Source organism: Pan troglodytes, chromosome 19 (genome assembly GCF_028858775.2).
Source record: "Pan troglodytes isolate AG18354 chromosome 19, NHGRI_mPanTro3-v2.0_pri, whole genome shotgun sequence".
NCBI lineage: Eukaryota > Metazoa > Chordata > Mammalia > Primates > Hominidae > Pan > Pan troglodytes.
The window spans coordinates 62906851-62929290 of record NC_072417.2 but is presented as its reverse complement, the minus strand read 5'-3'; the positions used below and the strand labels follow the sequence as shown (position 1 = coordinate 62929290).

The 22440-nt window shown below is 46.6% G+C and overlaps 2 protein-coding genes across 9 annotated transcripts in view; one reads left to right on the top strand and one right to left on the bottom strand.

Moving 5' to 3' along the window:
- Positions 1 to 2487, bottom strand: part of KAT7 (lysine acetyltransferase 7) — a 40525-nt gene extending 38038 nt beyond the window's left edge. For 2 of the 4 annotated variants that reach the window (XM_063799809.1, XM_063799810.1), the window contains exon 1: positions 1127 to 2057. Coding sequence is in view for 2 of the 4 variants with exons in the window: in XM_511869.5 (XP_511869.3) it covers positions 2257 to 2271 (15 nt within the window). In the remaining 2 variants the exon portion in view is untranslated. Of the gene's footprint in view, positions 1 to 1126; positions 2058 to 2256 lie in introns of those variants that run through there. The other 2 variants (XM_511869.5, XM_003315607.5) reach the window with 2 other exon arrangements.
- Positions 1926 to 22440, top strand: part of FAM117A (family with sequence similarity 117 member A) — a 79063-nt gene continuing 58548 nt past the window's right edge. Inside the window, exons 1-2 of one of the 5 annotated variants that reach the window (XM_054671118.2) lie at positions 2528 to 2609; positions 17670 to 17785. The gene's annotated coding sequence lies outside the window, so the exon portion shown is untranslated. The other 4 variants (XM_054671117.2, XM_054671119.2, XM_063799815.1 and 1 more) reach the window with 4 other exon arrangements.

Genomic DNA, 22440 nt, shown 5'->3' with positions numbered 1-22440 from the left:
ACATGAAAGCCATCTATCTTCCAAAAAGGCAGCTTGCACATGAAGACTCATGGGTATTCAAAAACAGTTGTTTTCAAAACCATCTTTTCAATGAGCAAGGATTTGTCAATTATTATCCTCCTGAGGAGTTCTTTCTTAGCCATAAAGATAACTTTTATCAATTAAGCACTAACACTATACCCTTTACAAAACCAGAAAGGAAAAAATATTTACTAAAAACAATACAAAGATTCACACTGTAAGTCCCAATTATTTATTCAAAACCCTGAGGGCCAGTTCTGTTTAGAATTTGTAATTGTTTTGGATTTTTAGAAGGGGAGTACTTTGCATGTATCCTGCAAATACCACCCAATAACAAAACATAATAGTATTTCTGCAGCAAAAAATATAAACAGTCACACTAAATGAGACACACAAAAACCATAAGTAGCCTCAGGACAGATTAAGACAGGTTTGCCGCCAAACAGGTTACTAAAAAAATGTACATTTTCAAGTAACTCCCGGTATTTGGGAAATTAAGAAAGAGGATTGTGGCCCTATTTCAAGGCACCAATATTATTCCTGCATTTGGTGAGCCTTTACATACATACCACCGGCCGGGCGTGGTGGCTCATGCCTGTAATCCCAGTACTTTGGGAGGCCGAGGCGGGTGGATCACCTGAGGTCAGGAGTTCGAAACCACCCTGACCAACATGGTGAAACCCCGTCTCTATTAAACATACAAAAATTAGCTGGGCGTCATGGAATCCGCCTGTAATCCCAGCTACTAGAGAGACTGAGGCAGGAGAATCGCTTGAACCCGGGAGGCGGAGGTTGCAGTGAGCCAACATCACGCCATTGCACTCCGACCTGGGCAACAAGAGCAAAACCTCGTCTCAAAAACAAACAAACAAAAAAAACACATACATACCACCCACCAGCTGAGGTCATTTTAGGAGACATTAAAAAGTGTACATTTTCAACCTGAAAAGCCGCTGTGAAGAGAAAGATTTCTATTGATATGAGCAAGAATACCACCCAGTTTTCCAAGTATCTTAAGGGTAACCTGCCAGGAAATGAGCAAGAATCACAGAAAACGGCTGAAATGAAGGGGGAATCTTAAAAGTCACCATTATAGTCTAATTACCGAGATATTTAAAGCCTTGACGTGAGACTTGTTCCTTCCTGGCTTGATCCTGGAACTCAGCTCTTCTCTGTGGCTTTTACCAATATATCTCCCATTGTACTCCAGGGCAGACTTAACTGCTCCTTCACTTCCTTCCAGCAACACTTTGTATACACCTCCAAGCTGAGAACTTACTAGATCCTTCTAAGGTTATTCATGTCTGTTTTCTCCTATCGGGCTGTGACACCCTTAAGCCAGGGATCACATCTAATTAATTTCTGAATCCACAGCAACCACCGCGCAGAAAGTAGTCAATAGACATTTGTTGAATTGAGTTAGATTTGTTCTATATTCTGGATCTGCCACTGCCTGAGTGGCTTGCGGCACTCCATGGACCTCCGTTAGTTCAGCTGTAAGAAGAAACGAGGGGGCCATTCCTGGGTGATCTTCTAAGTGCCTTCTAATTCTAGAAGTTTTTAGTTTTTACCAACTGCATTTTCTAGGCGCTGTCGAACTAGCAAATAAGGAAAGAGGCAACTGCTTGGAGGCAACTGGCCTGAGAGGGATCCCCTGGGAGTGGGCGCTGGCTTCCCACCACCCAGTCTTCTGCTTTGTTGTGCCCCCCACCTGGAAGGTAACGAGGCCTCCAAAACCCCGCCTCTGCACCTATCAGCGTCCCCGCTCGGAAAGGCGGGGATTCGGGCCACCCAATCGAGGTCCGCCTAAGCCGCGCCCCCACAGGACAGACTGCCAACCTCGACCAATCAGGAGAGGAGGGATCGTTCTCTCCAGCCAGTGGGAGAGCGCTGGGGCCGGGGCCAGACACCGCCCCCGCACGCGGGGAGGTGACCGTTGAGCCCAAACAGGCGGCGTCACCAGCCAATCAATATGCTTCCAGACGTTTCAGCGACCAATTAATAAGAACGCCTCCGATCCAGGCAAGCAGAGGGCGGGAATAGTTGCAAGCATAGGCCGAGGCCAGGGTCGGGCCCACATTTTTCTGTTGGGTATGGACAGAAGAGAGGGTGGCTGAACAAGGTTCGGGGGAGCGGAAAGTTGGGACCCAAGCACTGTGAGGCGTGGCCAACTGCGTCACGGTGCTCAATCGACTGTCCTTAGAAACCCGCCATCCCTCCTCTCCCGTTTCTCACCTTCCTTCGCGGCATTGCCGGCGGCTGCGGCCCGACGGTTCCGATTCGGGCAGCGGCAGCAGCAGCAGGAACGGTGGCTCCGGCGGGCTCCGTGGCGGCCTCTGTATCAGTCCCAATCCTGCGGACGATCCCTAGTGCCTCCTGCCTCTCAGCGTCTGGAGCGTTCTGCGCAGGCGCCGCGGGCTGAAGCGCTTTTTCCTTCACTTCCGGCTGGGTCTCGCGTCACCTGACGTTACGGGCCAGAGAGGGTGCTGGGAAGTTCGATCCTTTTGGTGAAGCTAGTGGGCGCCATTTTGAAGTTGGGCAGAAAGTGACTCCAGTGGTGGAACCCGGAGCCAACCATTTTTAGTTACGTGAGTGGCTCTGTTTGTGGGCGTGGGTAGCCATTGTTGTTTGGGGCAGAAGCCTGACAGTTGATGTAAACGGTTCTCATCTTTACCTTGGGCAAAATTTCCCTTCCCGGTCGTTTTAATTTCTAGAGTCGAGGAAGGAAACCCCCCAGAATCCATCAGGTTGCTGAGATTAGATTTAACCCCTTCGTAGCCTGATTGTTTAAAGGACGTTTCCGTTTATTATATAAACTCAAAGTTGCGGAGGGATGTTTTGTAAAAGAAACTTTGTATTTTAAGAAACATCGTGGTCTCGAAGGGGTGGGAATGGGTAATTGAAAAAGGAACTAACGGATAGCGTCCGCCATCAAGTTTCCTGTCTGGTAGAGGAGACATTGTCCTTGCCCTTAGCTAACAGCAAGTGAGTTAGTTGATGTCGCGGGGAGGAGGCAAAACCATTCTCCAGAAGCTGCAGGTCAAAGAATTCCCAATTTAGCTCTGTGGCGAGCGCCCACTTCCTTCCCGCACTATGTTTGGGTTTGAGACCACTGGGGGCCCTGGGGTGAAAAATGTGATTTGAAAGTGGGGAATGCAGTACCAGAGTCAGAAAAGCTTTGAACCCCATTTAGCTCAAATGACCTCTGGCATCCAGATGCTTGAGCAGAGAGTTACGAGGCGGAGGAAGAGGAAGGAATGTTTTTAGTGAAGTCGAAGCCCCCAAAAGAATGGACATTTAAATAATAATGAGAGGGCCTAGGAAGGAGAAGTTGGTCACAGATACTAGGCTGAAAGAAGAGCCTTAAGAAAAGGCTGGAAAGTGGAGAGCAGGCGTTGAGGATTTAACCTCTCCGGAGGAAAGGCCTTGAGAGGACCAAGTCTTGACCAATTGCGACTGGGTGGAACCCGGGCACGCTCAGTCATTAAGTTAGGATCCCGAACCCCAATTTCAAACTGAGGCCCCGTTAAGATGGAGATTTCCCCCAGGAGCAGGGCTAAAGAACAAAGAAGCAGAAGGTAAACATCTGATTGATGTGCTAAGTAAAGAACTCTAAAGAGTTAAAGTTCCAGACCTTTAGCCAGCACTCTCCTTGGGGATGTCCTGGGCCAGTGTTGACACAGGCAGCTTTTAGTATTTAATACTTAGCTTTTAGTGCTTAGTATAAATACCTTTGATAACCTACTTAGGTTGAACTGCACGTAAGAACTTATTTGAAAATGGTTCACATTACTTCTCACCACTTAAGCATTTAATTTCATGTAGCCCCTCACCACTTAAGCATTTAATTTCATACATTACTCTGTTATTTTGCACTCACGGATATGTTCCTGAGGTTACATTTGAATGTTCTGGCTCCCCAACTGGTGGTAAGGATCTCTTGCATTAAGAGCATATCTCAGTTATTTCATACCATCCTTCTTTTTTTCTGTCTCTTCTTTTTTTTTTCTTTCAAGACAGAGTCTTGCTGTGTTGCCCAGGCTGGAGTGCAATGGCTGGATGTCAGTTCACTGCAAGCTCCACCTCGTGGGCTCAAGGGATTCTCTTGCCTCAGCCTCCCGAGTAGCTGGGACTGCAGGCGTGTGCCACCACACCTGGCTAATTTTTGTATTTTTTGTAGAGACAGAGTTTCACCATGTTGCCCAGGCTGGTCTCGACCTACTGAGCTGAAATACTGTCTCGGCCTTCCAGAGTGCTGGGATTAAGGTGTGAGCCACCACTCCCAGCCATACCAGCCTTTTTTTTTTTTTTTTTTTTTTTTTTTTTTCCTGAGGCAGGGTTTTGCTCTTGTTGCCAGGCTGGAGGGCAATGGCACGAGCTCGGCTCACCGCAGCCTCCGCCTCCCGGGTTCAGGCGATTCTCCTGCCTCAACCTCCCGAGTAGGTGAGATTACAGGCGCCCGCCAGCACATGTGGCTACTTTTTGTATTTTTAGTAGAGACAGTGTTTCTCCATGTTGGTCAGGTTGGTCTTGAACTCCCGACCTCAGGTGAGCCACCCGCCTCAGCCTCCCAAAGTGCTGGGATTACAGGTGTGAGCCACTGCGCCTGGCTCATACCATCCTTTCTAATGGTGCTCAAACCTCGTTCTTCCCACAGTAAATGCTTGCTACTCAGTAAGAATATCATTACTGTTTTACAGTCTCTGAATGTATAGCGCTCAGAGATGGTGAAGTTACCCTCCCTGGAAATTAGTGTTTTAGAATAAGATCTTATACTGACTTGCATCCGTCACACAAATACCAGCATTACAGATGTTCGACGTTAGTTAATTTCTTATGCTAGATTCCCTAAGACTGCAGCTGACACTAAAGAGTTTACAGTTTCATTTAGATATGGTTCTTGTCCTTGGAAAGTGTACACTCTGGCAGAAAGATGAAAAAACTAACACCAGTAGGATAGAAACATGATCATAAGGAAAAAAATGTGTATAGTACTTGAAAGTAGACCAGCCAGGTATATTTAGAATGGGGAAGGGGAGGATCTTAAAAGCTTATTTCTTCTTCTTTTTTTAAAAAACCAAATATAATATTTACTTTGAGGGTCATGTTCATCACAACACAATTAGCTTTCCAAGCAGGAACTGATGTTGATTTCAATGCCTCTGACTGGTTGCCCCCTGGCTATCCTCAATCACCAGACTTCACGTTGACACTCTCGACAGTTCTCCTTGCCTTTCTATTTTCTCAGGCTTTTCTTCCTGCCTGGATGCATCTCCTAACCCTCAATAAAATTTTATTTTTTCAGAAAATCTTTTCCAATTCATTCTTTGTAAGGTAGTAGGGCGTAATGATATGTTATTTTGCACTTAACTGCTGGATTTGTTATTTTCCTTGTACAATTTGGTAGATAATTCTGTTCATTTCCCTTCCCAAACAGATAATAGAAACATAGATAAATCATGTTTATTGTATCATCAGCTGTACTAGTGTCCAGTACAGGGCTTTGATGTCAGATCTGAATTTTAATCTCCGCTCTGCTGCTTCCTACCTGCATTACTCTTGGACAAGTTTTTGTTTTTGTTTTTTGTTTTTTAAGAGACAGTGTCTCACTCTTGTCACCCAGTCTGGAGTGCAGTGACACAATCATAGCTCACTGCAACCTTGATCTCCTGGGCCAAGCGATCCTCCCACGTCAGCCTCCTGAGTAGCTAGGACTACAGGTATACACCACCATGCCTGGCTAATTTTTAAATTATTTGTAGAGATGAGGTCTTGCTACATTGCCCAGACTAGTCTCGAACTCCTGGCCTCAAGCCATCCTCCCATCTCAGCCTCCCAGAGCACTGGGATTACAGGCATGAGCCATGCCCGGCCTTGGACAAGTTTTAAATTTGTTTGTGTCTCAGTTTTCTCACCTGTGATGTGGGGACATTAATAGCCACCTCACAAGGTTGTAAGGAATAAAGAAGATGAGTGTTGTAAAGCTCTTTGCACAGTTCCTGACATGGAGTAATTGCTCAATAAATGGCTATTGTTATTTATATTTCCAGTCACTCTAATCATGGCTATAACATTCTAATGTTAGTGACTATATATTTACATGGTCTCAGTGATTGTTTGCTTTTATCTGTTCAACCTCTTTAACTCTGTTCAACCTCTGTTCAACCACTTTAACTGAAGACATACAGAGTGATTACCCAGGCATTAATCACCCAGGTACCAGGCACTGAATTATACCCCATGGACAAAACACCAACTTTCCCCTAAAGGAGCTTAGAATCCAGTAGGGAAGACAAGCCAGTGAGCACACACTTACAAAACACTGTAGAGTATTACATGGGAAAATAGGGAGATAAGCAAGGTTCAGAAGTGCTACAGAGGAGGAGGTAGAGTGTTTCATCTGGAAAGTTTAGGAAAGGATTCATAAAAGACGTGAAGCAAGAGTGGAATTTCACAGGATGAATGTTTGCCAGTAAACAAGGACAATGTAAGGGTTTTCCATGCAAAGAAAACAGAATGTGCAATAGTAGAGAGGTGTGGAGGAGCATTATCTATGGGTGCCGGGGAGGGTACATAAGAGGCATGGTTTTGGGAACCAGTTCATGCAGAGTGTTCAGCACCCTTCTGTGGAGACTGAACTGGAAGTGGTAGGCAATTTCTGAAAGTCCTTAAGCAGAGGAGGCCGCCAGTCAGACATGCATTTTAGCAATCTCTTTCTGGCAGCTGTGAAGGGCACTGATCAGAGTAGGAGGGAGACCCAAGGCAGGAGACCAGTTAGAAGGCTGCTGAAATAGCCTTAGCCAGAGACAAGGAGAGACTGAAATAGGCACTGGGAGTGGGGGCAATCTTTTGTGTGTATGTGCTTGTGTTATTTCCTTACTTGTATCAGTCTCTTGCCTCCTCTGTTTTGTAAGCTGCCTTAAAGATCCCTTGATGTCCTTTAAAATGTTTCCTTGACAGTAAAATTATAGGTACCATATTTCAAATACAAAATGTAGTTGTTCATTGTTTGCTTCTTCCAGAGGTTAGGAGCCTTGCCTGGATGGCCACAGCATCTCCAGCTTCTCCCTTGCTGACTGGCACCCAAAAGGGCTTAGTAATTGGGGTGGCACCAAATTGAATGTTTCTCACCCCACTGCCAGTTGTTGACTCAGCTAGGAAAGGCTTGCACAGAACCAGCCATGCTCTCTCCTCTAAGCCTCTTTCTGACCAGTGAGGTGGCTAGTAGGGGTTAGGGATAGCCATTTCCTCTGTGTGCAGTCTTGTAAGGTGGGGGAAGCATGCCTTGGCCTTTTAAAGACAATGCTAGTGTAGCCAGGTCAATCTCATAACTTCTGAGGCAAAGTATTGGCTTAGTCTCTATCCTTTTGGGAGAATCTCAGAGGTTGCTGATGTGACCGTAATTCCTATTAAAATATTTTCATTTGCAGCTGCCTTAAAAATGGTCAGCACAGTCACTAATAGGCCCTTCTTCCTTACTCTTGCTGGAGATGGCCTGGAGCTTCTCTTACATTCTGGCCACCTAATTTGGATCTTGTAGCACCCTTAGCCCCCACCCGCAGCCCCACCCTGGGAGAAGTTATTGGACAGATCCCAGCAGGCTTAGGCACAGCTCCCCGCCTCTGCAGCTGGGGATATAAATAACCACCAAAGCTAAACAGTCAAATAACCACATTTTGAAAATCGCTAAAAAAAAAAAATCACTCTGATCTTGATTCAATAGCAGTTCTTCTCCCACCTCTGCCCTTCATCTCCCCCCTTCCTCCACTTATCTACCTCCCTTCCCTGATCCAAGCTCCCTAGGGAAGTCAATCTGAGCACAAAGCTGTCTTATGATGAAGACATCCTTTTCCATATTCTATGGGGCCAAAGCCCTCCAGGGCTGTAGTTATAGTTACAAGATGTTGTTATGGCAGCAGAGGCCTCAGGGCAACATATGTTCCACAATGGTAATTGGGTTTTCTTTAACAGACTGTCTCTCCTGGGTTCTCCATGCCCACATTCACTTACCAAGAAGACCAGGGAATTGCCATTATGGATAAACCTTCATTTTTTTATTCCAGCAAAACCAAATTGCTCTATTTCCCGGGGTGGAAAGTACCCGGTCACCATGGGCTGAGACATTTAGACTGCAGGCATTTTCATTTATACATTCAACAAATGTTTATTTAACACCTGATAGGTGCTAGGCATTGGCCGGAAGCTGAATAAGCAGACATGGTCTTTCCTCTCTGTCAATTTAGGACAAGTATGTACAGGAAGGGGCTAGAGGAGCACTTTCACCTGCCCTCAACCCCCTTCCACCATTTCAAAATGATTAACACAGTGTAATAACACTAAATGAAAATTTGAGGAAAATAAAAGACATCCTTAATCTCACTGCCGCCACAAAAGGTTTTTTTTTTTTTTTTTTTTTGAGACAGAGTCTAGCTCTGTCACCCAGACTGGAGTGCAGTGGCATGATCTCAACTCACTGCAACCTGTGCCTCCCGGGTTCAAGCGATTCTCCTGCCTCAGCCTCCCAAGTAGCTGGGACTACAGGTGCGTGCCACCATGCCCGGCTTATTTTTCTATCTTTAGTAGAGACAGCATTTCACCATGTTGCCCAGGCTGGTCTCAAACTCGTGGTCTCAAGTGATCCACCCGCTTTGGCCTCCCAAAATGCTCGGATTACAGGCATAAGCCACCATGCCTGGCACAAAGCTTTTTTTTTTTTTTTTGAGACGGAGTCTCTCTCTGTCACCCAGGCTGGAGTGCAGTGGCGCAGTCTTGGCTCACTGCAAGCTCCGCCTCCCAGGTTCATGCCATTTTCCTGCCTCAGCCTCCCGAGTAGCTGGGACTACAGGCGCCCACCACCACACTGGCTAATTTTTTTTTGTATTTTTAGTAGAGACGGGGTTTCATTGTGTTAGCCAGGATGGTCTCGATCTCCTGACCTCGTGATCCGCCCACCTCGGCCTTCGAAAGTGCTGGGATTACAGGCGTGAGCCACCACGCCTGGCCCAACTATTTTTATTTTTTGTATATTGCCTTCCATTTTTTCTCCTCATGCATACATTTTATGTGCATATTTTAACATAGATAGACTCATTATTTACATGAAATTTTATTTTTATTTTTTTGAGACAGGATCTTGCTCTGTTACCCAGGCTGGAGTGCAGTGGCACAATCACCTCTCACTGCAACCTTAACCTCCTGGTTTCAAGCGATCCTCCTGCTCAGCCTTCCAAGTAGCTGTGACTACAGGCACATGCCACCATACCCCGCTAATTTTTTATTTTCTGTAGAGATGGGGGTCTCACTATGTTACCTAGGCTGGTCTCAAACTCTTGAGCTCAAGGGATCCTCCTGCCCCAGCCTCCCAAAATGCTAGGATTACAAGCCTGAGCCACTGTGCCTGGCTGAAATTTTATATTTTGTACATCTTCTCAGCATCTTCTGTGTTTCCCTAGAGTCCTCATAATTGTAACTATACTCACTGTGTGACATTGCACTGTGGTGCTATGATGTAATGTGCTCTCATTCTCCTGTTGTGGAGTTATTAAAGCTCTTTTATGTCAGATAATGCTGCAGTGAGTGTCTGCATGCATCCATAGCTCTCTCCTGTTTTTATTTCTGCCACTTATATATTGCTTCTTTCCTTTCCTTAAAGACTTTCACAATTTACAGTGTCATCATCAGTGCAAGGGTGCCAATTTAAGTCATTGTTTCCAGGACTAAGTGTTACCACTTTTTAAAAATCTTGTCATTTTAATAAAAATGAAAATGGCACCCCAAATGTGCTTTCGATTTTATTTCTACTGAGGATATACTTCAGTCTTTCATGTGTTTATTTACTAGGTCTGTTTCCTCTTCTGGGAAACCCTATTCATTACTAATTTATCTTGATGATTTTCTTAAGTTTGAGTGAGAGAAAGAGATGCTTTGTCTGAGCTACATTCAGTTATGGGTCAGTGTTACTGTTACTAAGAAGGCAAAACATGGCCAGGCATGGTGGCTCACGCCTGTAATCCCAGCACTTTGGGAGGCCAAGGTTGGGTAGAGTTCGAGACCAGCATGGCCAATATGGTGAAGCCCCGTCTCTACTAAAAGCACAAAAATTAGCCGGGCATGGTGGTGGGCACCTATATTCTCAGCTACCTGGGAGTCTGAGACAGGAGAATCGCTTGAACCCGGGGGGCGGAGGTTGCAGCGAGCCGAGATTGTGCCATTCCACTCCAGCCTGGGTGACAGAGCGAAACTCCATCTCAAAAAGAAAAGGCAGAACGTTTGCTTCAGAATCATGTCTTTAGTATTTTCTCCTCACCCTTTCCCCCTGGCATCCCAATTACATCTAGTGGTGAATGTTGTCAAGATCACATACTACTGAAAAAGGGTGAGATTGTAAACAGAATGTGTACATGGCATGGATGAAAGTGGTGAGGAGAGGCTGGGCGCGGTAGCTCACGCCTGTAGTCCCAGCACTTTCGGAGGCTGAGACAGGCAGATCACTTGAGGCCAGGAGTTCAAGACCAGCCTGCCCAACATGGGAAAACCCCATCTGTACTAAAAATACAAAAAATTACTGGTGGACCTGTAGTCCCAGTTACTTGGGAGGCTGAGGTGGGAGGATTGCTTGAGCCCAGGAGGCGGCGGTTTCAGTTAGCCAAGATCACGCCACTGCCCTTACCCCAGCATGTGTGGAGGGGCCATTATAAAAGCCCTAGTCAGTCTTGCCCACTATAAGAACCATGAAGATGATTCTGTAGACACTACTTTCCTGGTGACCTGGGAGAAACTAAAAAGTTTCCCAAACTAGTCAACCTCAGGAGGATAAAAAAATGACACTGCATTTTGCCATTTGTAAAATGTGGGTCTTTTTATTTGTTGGGAGATGCTTTCCCAGGCATAGGGGCTAGGAACGGGTTCCTCTGAGTCATTTATACATGTTTGCCCAATCTCCCTTGTGATTAACTGTACCCAAATATGAATCAACTGACCAATGGGAGGGGTATAAGCCACAACTAGGAAACACATTTTCTCTATTTAAGGCAAACCAGCCCATACATAGTTCAGACCCACAACCTTGGACATCTTAGTCTTGCTCTTGCCAACTGAGGTTACTGAGCCCAATCCAATCTCAGAAGTTAAGAACGATTTTCTTGCTAGTCTGGAAATTACATGAGGATGAGTGGACATCCAGTCATTGTATTATGTGCCTAGCCTTGCCAGCAGATGTCACTACACCAAACCACATTTTCCAAAGATATGACTGGAAGGAAAGGACTGGCTTTAGAAAGGCTGAGTCCAACAATTGTGACCCTCTTCTCCAATGGCTTCCATTAATACCCCTGGAAAACTATCAAGGATATGTATATATCCATGGTTCCCAACAGTCCTGAGGCCTAAACTTAGCAGGTCAAGACCCAAGGCTCTGGGCAGAGTCAGAGTTCTTATCCAGGGACCTTCTCCAGATTGGGTGGGGAGCACAGCTGCTGTAGGAAGGGCGGCAGGCCATTTAAATGGGGGGTACACATGATAGAGTTATCTAGGAAAAAGAGCCATAGTCTTGGGGCTGTTCCAAATGTCATGCGGAGCTGATACCTCAGGCAAAGCACTCCACCCACCCTCCACCCTGCCCCTTTGTCCACATGGGTGGGGGCTATCCCTTGCCTGAGGGCTGTAGGCTAGGGCTGATCCATGGGTTCTGGGGGCTCCCCAGTGACAGCCAGGCATAGCCACACCATGTCAGGATGCTGGGAAGTTCCTAGCAGCTTAGACCGTCATGACTGTTCTCCTTCCAGACAACTATAAGTAGCATTAGTAATCTGGGAGAAAGAACCATTGGCAGCTCTTCTTTAAAGACCTTCATTCCATGTGCCTATCCATGGAGGGGTAAAGACAGAAATCCTTCCCTGGCCTTCAGTGTCCTGCATGGTCTGTCTTCTGGCTAACTCTTCAGGCCCATCTCACACAAACCTGCTTCCTTCTCAGTGCCGCAGCTTCACTGGCCTTCCTGCAATACCTTAGGAGTGTGCAGGTTTCTTCCTTCTCAGGACCTTTGCACATGCTCTTTACTCTGCCTGGAATGTTCTTCCCCCATATTCTTCTTTGCCTATTTTCACTAATCCTTCAGATCTCAGCTCAAATACCATTTTCTCAGGAAACCTTTTCCTGAACCCTCCAGGCTAGATCAAGGCCCCCACTGCCATGCTCTTATTGCACACTGTGCTTTTCTTCATAGCACTTGTCTCAGTTTGTAATTATACATTTATGTGTGTGTTATTTGGATTCTTTACTTTCTGTCTCCCCAACACACACCCCAGACTGTAAGTTCCATGAGGGCAGTGTCCATTTTACTTACCATTGCATTCTCAGGACCTGGCAGAGTGCATGGCACTTAGTAGGCATTCAATAACTATTGGATGTATGCATGAATGGCAAGTGGGTAAATGAAGGAAGTTAGAAAACATAGTGTTACTCTTGTATACACATTTATATAGTATTTGCATGTGAAATATAGCGCCTAATTCTGGTCACTCTATCTGCAAAGGAAGATATATCAGAGTCGGGGAAAGTAATCTGAATTGATCTAAATGGAGACTACTATACCAGGCAAAATGTTAAAAGATTGTGAAAAGATAGAGGCTGAAATCATGATCCATGTATATGAAAATATAAAGGAGATACATGCAGATTTGTTTTCAAAATCCCAAAAGTCAACACTAAGGGTCATTTTTTAAAAAACAGACTGTGGATTCTCCAGAGGAGGGACCGTGTGTTATTTATCTGCGTATCTCCAGCACCTAGCATGATGCCTGGCACTTAATAGGGACTCAAGAAATGTGTTCTGAACTATTTTTGTTGTTAGCTTAAAAGAGGTAGACTTGGGTGGAAGGATAAATAAGGTAGTATGCAATTATTCACTTGGGAAACCCCAGAGGCAAAAAAAGAAAAGTATGAATAGGGTCAAGAAGGGTTCCTTTACATGTATAGACAATAGCTACACAATGGACTGTTTCAGGGACATTAGGGCTATTCAAGGCCCATCCGTTGACCTTTTGAGATCACCCTCACGAAGGGCAATTACCATGTGCTCCCACAAAGTGCATCTTCTTCCCGCCAGGAAGGACCAAATTCTAAGCTGTATAAGTCATTGGTCTCACCCTACCCCAGTGCCTCCATGTTATCACCTTCAGTGCCCTCCACTCTTGGGCACAGACCCTGTTGGTCCCTTGGCATATTCTACTCTGTTTCCCACCAGAGAAGGGAAAATCCCAGAAGGTGGTGCCCTTCAATCAGAAGTAAAAATGGCTGCATCTCTCAGGGCAACCAGTGCCTGGGCCTGGTATTCCTGAGCCCACAGCAGGGAGGCCATTAGCCCCGGTCCCAAGAATCCCTGCAACCAGCATCCCTGGCATTTAGCCTTCCATCCCTGGCACTTAACCCCCTGGCCCCATAAGAAGGGACATTTCAAATAGTTTTTCTTGGAGCCATGGAGGGTTCAAAAGAATTCTTGAACATTAAAAAAAAAATCCTCCAAAAACAGCTATTAAGCTGCTTGGCCTCACTTATTTCTTCCCTCTCCCAGCAGTGTGGAGCTTAAAGAAAAGGTTGAGGATTTGGATGTGTGTCCATTAACCTCATTCCAGCCAGTTCCATAGGTCTCATACAAGATAACTACCAGAGTCTCAGGCCCCAGGAGGGATGAAGGCTGCATCCTGTCCCAAAGCTGGGTCTGAAGGAATAGGCATCAAGAAAAGAGATACCTTGACTCTTGTCAGTGGTGCACTGGTGCCTCATGGAAACTAGGCTTGGGGCTTCCCTCTTTGCTTCCCACCCCTCCCCTTCCAGCAGCTTATTAATCACTGAGTATAAAACACTGTCTGGAGGACCCTGTTCCCCCACCCCTACCCTGAGGCTCCCTGCCAGGCAGAAGGCTGCAAGCTAAGCAGGGAGAAAAGAGAGAATGGGCGGCAGGCAGGGGTGCCCATCATTTATCAACCAAACACAGCGGCCAGCCACTCTTTCCAGCAGCATTCTGGCAGGCTGGGCAGGCGATGCAGCCAGTGTTTTCTGGCAATGGAGAGCACAGTCCCACAAGAATTCCCCTTATTTGGCTGCCCCACCCAAGAGGTGGGGAGACAGAGTCAAGGAGTGAGTCTTTTTCTCTTCTGAATTTTTGGTGGTTTGAGAATCCACACACGCTTCTGGTCCTGCATGGATTCTTACCTCCTCTTCCACCCTCTTCCGTCAAGTCTCCCCTAGGGCCTCCTCTTGCAGCTTCCCTTTTGACCCCACAAAGAGCTTTCCTACTTTCCCTGGCACACTATTGAAGTGTCTTAGGAATCCCGGTTCCCTAGCTTTGGCAGGCTTTCTGAAAGGGCAGCGCCAGCCTCCTCCTCCTTTAATCTTCTGGTTTCTCCTTCATGGAAACCCCCCAGCTTTCCCCATCTTGCTCTCCTCCCCCAAAGTAGGAAGCTTGGAGAGAGGGAGTGGATTTGGTCCTAGGCTAGTCCACTGGAGGCAGAGACATAATAGTAAATAATAATCCTTTCGCAGAATGGTTCAACTCCTATACCAGGAGCAGCTAGAAACCTCTAGACGCACCTCCATAATTTCTTAGCATTATAAACAAAATCAGAGCTCTAGAGTCTTTAGGGCTGTGGAAGGTGACAGAGAGGCAGGGGAATGACTGGTCTGGCCTGTATTTCTCACTTGTCTAGGTCTGGGTCTCTCTGACCTAGTCCACTGAGCCCCTCAGTAGTGGTTGTGCACAATCTTTGAAAGCAGTTGGATCTTTCCCTTCTAGCTATATAACCATCAATACATTTTTTAACCTCTCTGTGCTTCAACTTCCTCACCTGTGAAATGGGGATGATTATACCAACTGTATAGGGTAGTCATGAGGATCAAATGAGACCATGTGTGTAAATTGCTTAGCCTGTAATCAGCGCCCAGCAAGTGGAAGCGCCATTCTTCTGTGCTGTGAAGCAGGGGCACATGGCCGGTTACATCATGGCTGTTGGCTGTGTTACTTCCTTCCTGGAGCCTTGATGTTACTATCTCCACAGGCGTATGAAGGGAGGGGGGTGGTGCTTTTTTGGCATTCCGAGGAATGCAAACCCACCATTGGTTCAGGAATCCCCATGGTTTCTCATCAGGAGAAGAATTCAGAATTGGGTGTACAGGGCCAAGAAATTGACAGGATTGGTATCTAAACCCTAACTCAACATTCTGGGCAAATACCCAGGAGGCCAGAGAGTTGGACAGAGCTTTTGGGTGGGACTTCCAGGGAAGGTGCCAACTTGTGTGATATTATCAGAGTGGCAAGGAAGAAGCAAGGCCAAGCTGCTTCCTACCCCAGCAGAATACAGGCTACTTTGTAGACTACCAGGCCTTTGCCAAAGTTGAATGGAAGCAGGGGTCACAGAGGCCACTGGTGGAATGTACTGGAACATTCCAGGCCCTTCCGCTGCACAACACAACTCCTCGAGGCATTGAACCATCAGGGGCTTCCAGAATTGGGTACAAGTTCCTCACCTTCAACCATGCACAGCAGGAGAAACCACCTGCCGAAAGGAGCACTGTTCTAAGAGCCACTAAGTTACTAAGTGGGAGGAGTGTCAGTCAGCCCTTTGGGACTTTTTCATCAGCTAGAGAGACTGCCAAGGCCATTTTGTTGAGCCAGGGCCGTCTTGTGGAATAGATGTGTTGGGTACAGGAAATCCACAGTAAAAACCAGGAATAGACACTAAATTCAGTCAGGGTTGAAGTGTTGGGTGGGATGTAACTGGGCTTCATTCCTTCCGTCAGAAGTAGATTTACAGTGCCGGGCGCAGTGGCTCATGCCTGTAATCCCAGCACTTTGGGAGGCCTAGGCAGGCAGATCACTTGAGGCCAGGGGTTTGAGATCAGTCTGGCCAACATGGCAAAACCCCGTCTCTACTAAAAATACAAAAATTAGCCGGGCATGGTGGCACATGTCTGTAATCCCATCTACTCAGGAGCTGAGGCAGGAGAATTTCTTGAAACTGGGAGGCAGAGGTTGCAGTGAGCTGAGATCGCGCCACTGCACTCCACCCTAGGCAACAGAGGGGGGCCAGAGGGTGGGGTGAGAAGTAAATTTACAGTAATGCTAGTGAAACTTAGGGAGTCAGAGCCCATTACTCGCACAGACCCCTTCCAAGGCACTGTACCTAATTCTATGTGTATAATTTTTTAAACTCTTTTACTTAATGAGGAACCCCCAAAGTGATTTTTTTTTAAGAAGAAACATCAGGCCTCACAAAATCTGGAGCCTTTCCCACTATCAGCCTGCAGGACCGTTAGCATCAACTTTCAGGAGTGGATCAGGAATATTAGTTGGAGAAACAGTTAAATACTTAAATAACCAACAGTGACTCAACATTGCTGGATGCACTAGCTTGTGCTAGTTGCTGACAAGAAATACCAGAGTTGACTGAGCACGGTGGCTAACGCCTGTAATCCCAGCACTTTGGGAGGCTGAGGCGGGCAGATCACAAGGTCAGGAGTTTGAGCCCATCCTGGCCAACATGGTGAAACCCCATCTCTACTAAAAATACAAAAATTAGCTGGGCATGATGGTGCGAGCCTGTAGTCCCAGCTACTCGGGAGGCTGAGACAGGAGAATCGCTTGAACCCAGGAGGCAGAGGTTGCAGTGAGCTGAGATCACGCCATTGCGCTCCAGCCTGCATGACAGAGCGAGACTCCGTCTCAAAAAAAAAAAAAAAAAAGACCAGCCTGGGCAGCGTGACAAAACCATGCCTCTACAAAAAATACAAAAATTAGCCAGGTGTGGCGACTGCCTGTAGTCCCAGCTACTCCGGAGGCTGAGGTGGGAGGAGGATTGCTTGAGCCTGGGAAGTCGAGGCTGCAGTGAGCTATGATTGCACCTCTGCACTTAAGCCTGGGTAACAGAGAGAGAGTGAGACTATCTCAAAAAAGAAAAAGAAATACCAGAGTTAATGAGTTCCTTTGCTTTCAGCTGTGGAGAAAAGACAACCATATTTAAAATGACTTGGAGAAATTATAAAGCTACCTTAAGGCTAGGCGCAGTGGCTCACGCCTGTAATCCCAGCACTTTGGGAGGCCAAGGCGGGCAGATTGCCTGAGGTCGGGAATTTGAGACCAACCTGACCAACATGGAAAAATCCCATCTCTACTAAAAATACAAAAATTAGCTGGGCGTGGTGGCGCATGCCTGTAATCCCAGCTATTCGGGAGGCTGAGGCAGGAGAATCGCTTGAACCAGGGTGGCGGAGGTTACAGTGAGCTGAGATCGTGCCATTACACTCCAGCCTGGGCAACAAGAACGAAACTCAGTCGCCAGAAAAAAAAAAAAAAGCTACCTTAAGCTACTACAAAATTATTATGGGCTACAAACTGAACACCTAAGTCCTGAAAGAATTAGTAGCTGATAAGGGTAGATGAGGAACACTTGGAGAAAGCGAGGTCTAATTTGAAGCTAAAGTAAATGATGGTGAAGATGGAGTTGCAGGGCAGGGTGATATCTCATTGACCAAGGCACAGAAAATAAAATTTAATAAGAATCTGTGGTGATATTTTGTAGTTATGTACAACAATTTATATCTACAATATAAATGATATTTTTCTTTCTTTCTTTTTTTTTTTTTTTTGGTTGGAGTCTCGCTCTGCTGCCCAGGCTGGAGTGCAGTGGTGTGATCTCGGCTCACTACAACTTCCGTCTCCCGGGTTCAAGAGATTCTCCTGCCTCAGCCTCCTGAGTAGCTGGGATTACAGGTGTGTGCCACTACGCCTGGCTCATTTTTTGTTTTGTTTTGAGACAGTCTCACTCTGTCGCCCAGGCTGGAGTGCAGTGGTGTGATCTCGGCTCACTACAACCTCCGCCTCCCAGGTTCAAGCAATTCTCTGCCTCAGCCTCCCAAGTAGCTGGGATTACAGGCGCCCACCACCACACCTGGCTAATTTTTTGTATTTTTAGTACAGACGGGGTTTCACCATGTTGGCCAGGCTGGTCTTGAATTCCTGACCTTGTGATCCACTCGCCTCAGCCTCCCAAAGTGCTGGGATTACAGGTGTGAGCCACCACGCCCGGCCAATTTTTGTATTTTTTAGTAGAGACGGGGTTTCACCATGTTGGTCAGGCTGGTCTTGAACTCTTGACCTCGTGATCCTCCTGCCTTGGCTTCCCAAAGTGCTGGGATGACAGGCATGAGCCACCGCGCCTGGCCATAAATGATATTTTTCAACTCTGAAAATAAGCTCTGGGGCCTATGCCCTGGGTCTAAAGGAAATCAGACCATAGACCACTTTTCAAATTACTCATCTCTTCTGTTATATTTTCATATCTTTGAACTGGATTTTTTTTTTGACAGAGTCTCACTGTATTGTCCAGGCTGGAGTGCAGTGGCATGATCTCGGCTCACTGCAGCCTCTCCCTCCCAGGTTCAGGCGATTCTCCTGCCTCAGCCTCCCAACTAGCTGGGACTACAGGTGCCCACCACCACACCCGGCTAATTTTTTTCTATTTTTAGTAGAGACGGGGTTTCACCGTGTTAGCCAGGATGGTCTCGATCTTCTGACCTCGTGATCCGCCCGCCTCAGCCTCCCAAAGTGCTGAGATTACAGGCGTGAGTCACTGCGCCCGGCCAACACCCGGCTAATTTTTGAATTTTTAGTAGAGACAGGGTTTCACTATATTGGCCAGGCTGGTCTTGAACTCCTGACCTTGTGATCCACCCACCTAGACCTCTCAAAGTGCTAGGATTACAGGCATGAGCCACCGCACCCAGCTTGAACTGGATTTTGATGATACTTTTTTTTTTTTTTTTGAGGTGGAGTTTCCCTCAGTTGCCCAGGCTAGAATGTAGTGACACAAAATTAGCCTGCTGCAGCCTTGATCTCCTGGGTTAAGCAATCCTCCCACCTCAGCCTCCCAAATAACTGGGACTACAGGTATGCCCCACCATACCTGGCTAATTTTTTAAATTTTTACTAGAGACCAGGTCTCACTGTATCATCCAGGCTGGTCTCAAACTCCTGAGCTCAAGTACTCCTCCCACCTCAGCTTCCCAAATTGCTGAGATTACAGGTGTGAGCCACCGTACCTGGCCCTTTTGATGATACTTGTTGCCTGATTTGGTGCATGGTGTGAAGGGAAGGGAGTGGGAGTGGATGTAGAATCAGGTGGAGAGTGTCAAAGATATATTGTAGCTTATTTGCCCCCAGGGACAATAGTAGTTTTGAGGCAGACTTGAAGAAGGTAAGTGGGAACAGTGGAGAAGAAAGAAATCTAAAGTGGGGCATGAAACAGATCTTTTGGTTTATACACAGTCTCCTGGGAATGTACTCAACCAGCATCCCCTCTCCAGAGACTTTCCTCTGGGAGGGGGTGCCTAGGAAAGTCAGGTGTGGAGGATGCAGACTGTTCCTGCTAAGGCACTGCTCTAGAAACCAGCTGGTTTCTCAAGGTACCCACTTGACACAGTGGAACTAGAGTAAACTTTAATTCATTTTTCATGAAGCACCATCTGCATGCCGGTTACAGTGCTAGGTGTTATGGAGAGATGACCAAGACATACCTGCTCTCCTTAGGAAGCTTATATATTTTAGTGCAGGAGGACATTTTTTTTTTTAATGAGAAATACCAGCCTGGATATTCCATAGTCCAAAGAGCGGCATCTTCTGTCTGTCACAGTAACTCTTTAGGGATATCATAAGGGCAGGTATATTTGTTTCCTAAGACATTCCCCTGAAAAGATTAGCAGGGTCTCCCACACATCATCAATCTCTCAGAGATAAATGTATCTAAATCCTTTTTGTTTTTCAAAACAGCTTGATTGAGGTATAATTTATAAACCATAAAATTCACCCATTACTCATGTATAATTCTATTATTTATTTATTTATTTATTGAGACAGAGATCTCGCTCTGTTGCCTGGGCCGGAGTGCAGTGGCACAATCTTGGCTCACTGCAACCTCCACCTCCCAGGTTCAAACGATTCTTCTGCCTCAGCCCCCTAGTAGCTGGGATTACAGGCACCTGCCACCACACCCAGCTAATTTTTGTATTTTTAGTAGAGATGGGGGTGTCTCCATGTTGGCCAGGCTCGTCTCGAACTCCTGACCTCAAGTGATTCACCCACCTTGGCCACCCAAAGTGCTGGGATTACAGTCATGAGCCACCATGCCCAGCCTATTTTTATTTTTATTTTTTTGAGACAGGGTCTCACTCTGTCACCCAGGGTGGAGTGCAGTGGTATGATCATGCCTCACTGCAACCTCCACCTCCCAGGCTCAACAGATCTGCCAGCCGCAGCCTTCCGAGGAGTTGGGACTACAGGCGTGCACCACCACACTCGGCTAATTGTTGTATTTTTTGTAGAGACAGGGTTTCACCATGTTAGCCAGGCTGGTCTTGAACTCCTGGATTCAAGTGATCCTCCCACCTTGGCCTCCCAAAGTGGTGTGATTACAGGCGTGAGCCACCACGCCTGGCCGATTCTATTATTTTTAAGTGTATTTATAGAATTGTGCAACCATCACAACATTCTAGCATAGAAACATTCCCATCACCCCAAAGATTTTGAAAAAGTGTCCATTGGCAGGTAATCCCTGCTCCCACCTCCAGTCCTAGGCAATCACAAATCTGCTTGCTCTCTCTATAAATTTGCGTTTCTGGACATTTCATATACATGGAATCATATAATATGTAGTTCTTTGCGCCTGGCTTCTTTCATTTAGCATAATGTTTTCAAGGTCGATTCATGCTATAGCAAATATCAGTAGCTTGTTCCTTTTTGTTGCTGAAAAGTACTCCATCTAAATCCTTTTTTTTTTTTTTTTGATGCAGAGTCTCGCTCTGTCAACCAGGCTGGAGTGCAGTGGCGCGATCTCAGCTCACGGCAACCTCTGCCTCCTGGATTCAAGCAATTCTCCTGCCTCAGCCTCCTGAGTAATTGGGATTATAGGCACGCACCACCACGCCTGGCTAATTTTTGTATTTTTAGTAGAGACAGGGTTTCACCATGTTGGCCAGGCTGGTCTCGAACTCCTGACCTCGTGATCTGCCCACCTTGGCCTCCCAAAGTAGTGGGATTACAGGTGTGAGCCACCATGCCTGGTCCTAAATTCTTTTAGAAGTTATTTATGTTTTGAGGCAGCACTGAACGGGATCCAGAAGTCCTGGTCCTTTGCTTGTCTCTGATTTGCTGAATGGCCTCTGACAAGTCCTCCCCTTGTCTGGGCATCTGTTTCTAGGTCTGTAATGTGAGAGGCTGAATCACATATAGTTTCTACTGTTTCTTCCAATTGTTTGTTTAAAATCTACCTTGTATTTTTCTTAGAGTACCATTAAGTCCAATATTCTAGAGTTTTATTTATTATTTATTTATTTTTTTTTTGAGACGGAGTTTCGCTCTGTCGCCCAGGCTGGAGTGCAGTGGCGCGATCTCGGCTCACTGCAAGCTCTGCCTCCTGGGTTCACGCCATTCTCCTGCCTCAGCCTCCCGAGTAGAGTAGCTGGGACTACAGGCGCCCGCCACCATGCCCGGCTAATTTTTTTTGTATTTTTAGTAGAGATGGGGTTTCACCATGTTAGCCAAGATGGTCTCGATCTCCTGACCTCGTGATTCACCTGCTTCGGCCTCCCAAAGCATTAGGATTACAGGCGTGAGCCACCGCGCGCGGCCTATTCTAAAGTTTTAATGTCTCTGATCCTACATTTACCCTTTACCTGTTTGAAAACTTCCACCATAGCATATATTGTCAAGGATGAGAATCTTCATTTTATTTTATTTATTTATTTATTTTTGAGATGGAGTCTTATTCTGTCACCCAGGCTGGAGTGCAGTGGCACGATCTCGGCTTACTGCAGCCTCCGCCTCCCGGGTTCAAGGGATTCTTCTATCTCAGCCTCCCAAGCAGCTGGGACTACAGGCGCGTGCCACCATGGCCAGCTAATTTTTGTATTTTAGTAGAGACGGGGTTTCACCATGTTGGCCAGGCCGGTCTTGAACTCCTGATCTCAAGTGATCTGCCCGCCTCAGCCTCCCAAAGTGCTGGGATTACAGGCATGAGCCACCACACCCAGCCAAGAATCTTCATTTTAAAAGGGCTGCCATTTAGCAAGGAAAGTAGATGGCCACTGAGAGCAAAAGGAGACTGAAGGGGTGAATGTCAGCCAGTCTGAATGAAGAAGGAACAAGTGAGAGAACTAAGAAGACAGCATGTCGTGGGCCACAGCAAGGGACAAAATGAGTCAGAGAAAGTACTGAAGGTCAAAATCCAGGCCATCTGGCTACCCTGAGAGTAAGAGGGAAGGGACGCAGGGAGAGGGAGGCACCAGAGTGGGAAGAGATGCTGAGGGCTAGGACCCCCCTCCCTACTCTGTTCCCATAACCTCATTCATTCCCTCAACCCTCCTTCCCAATCC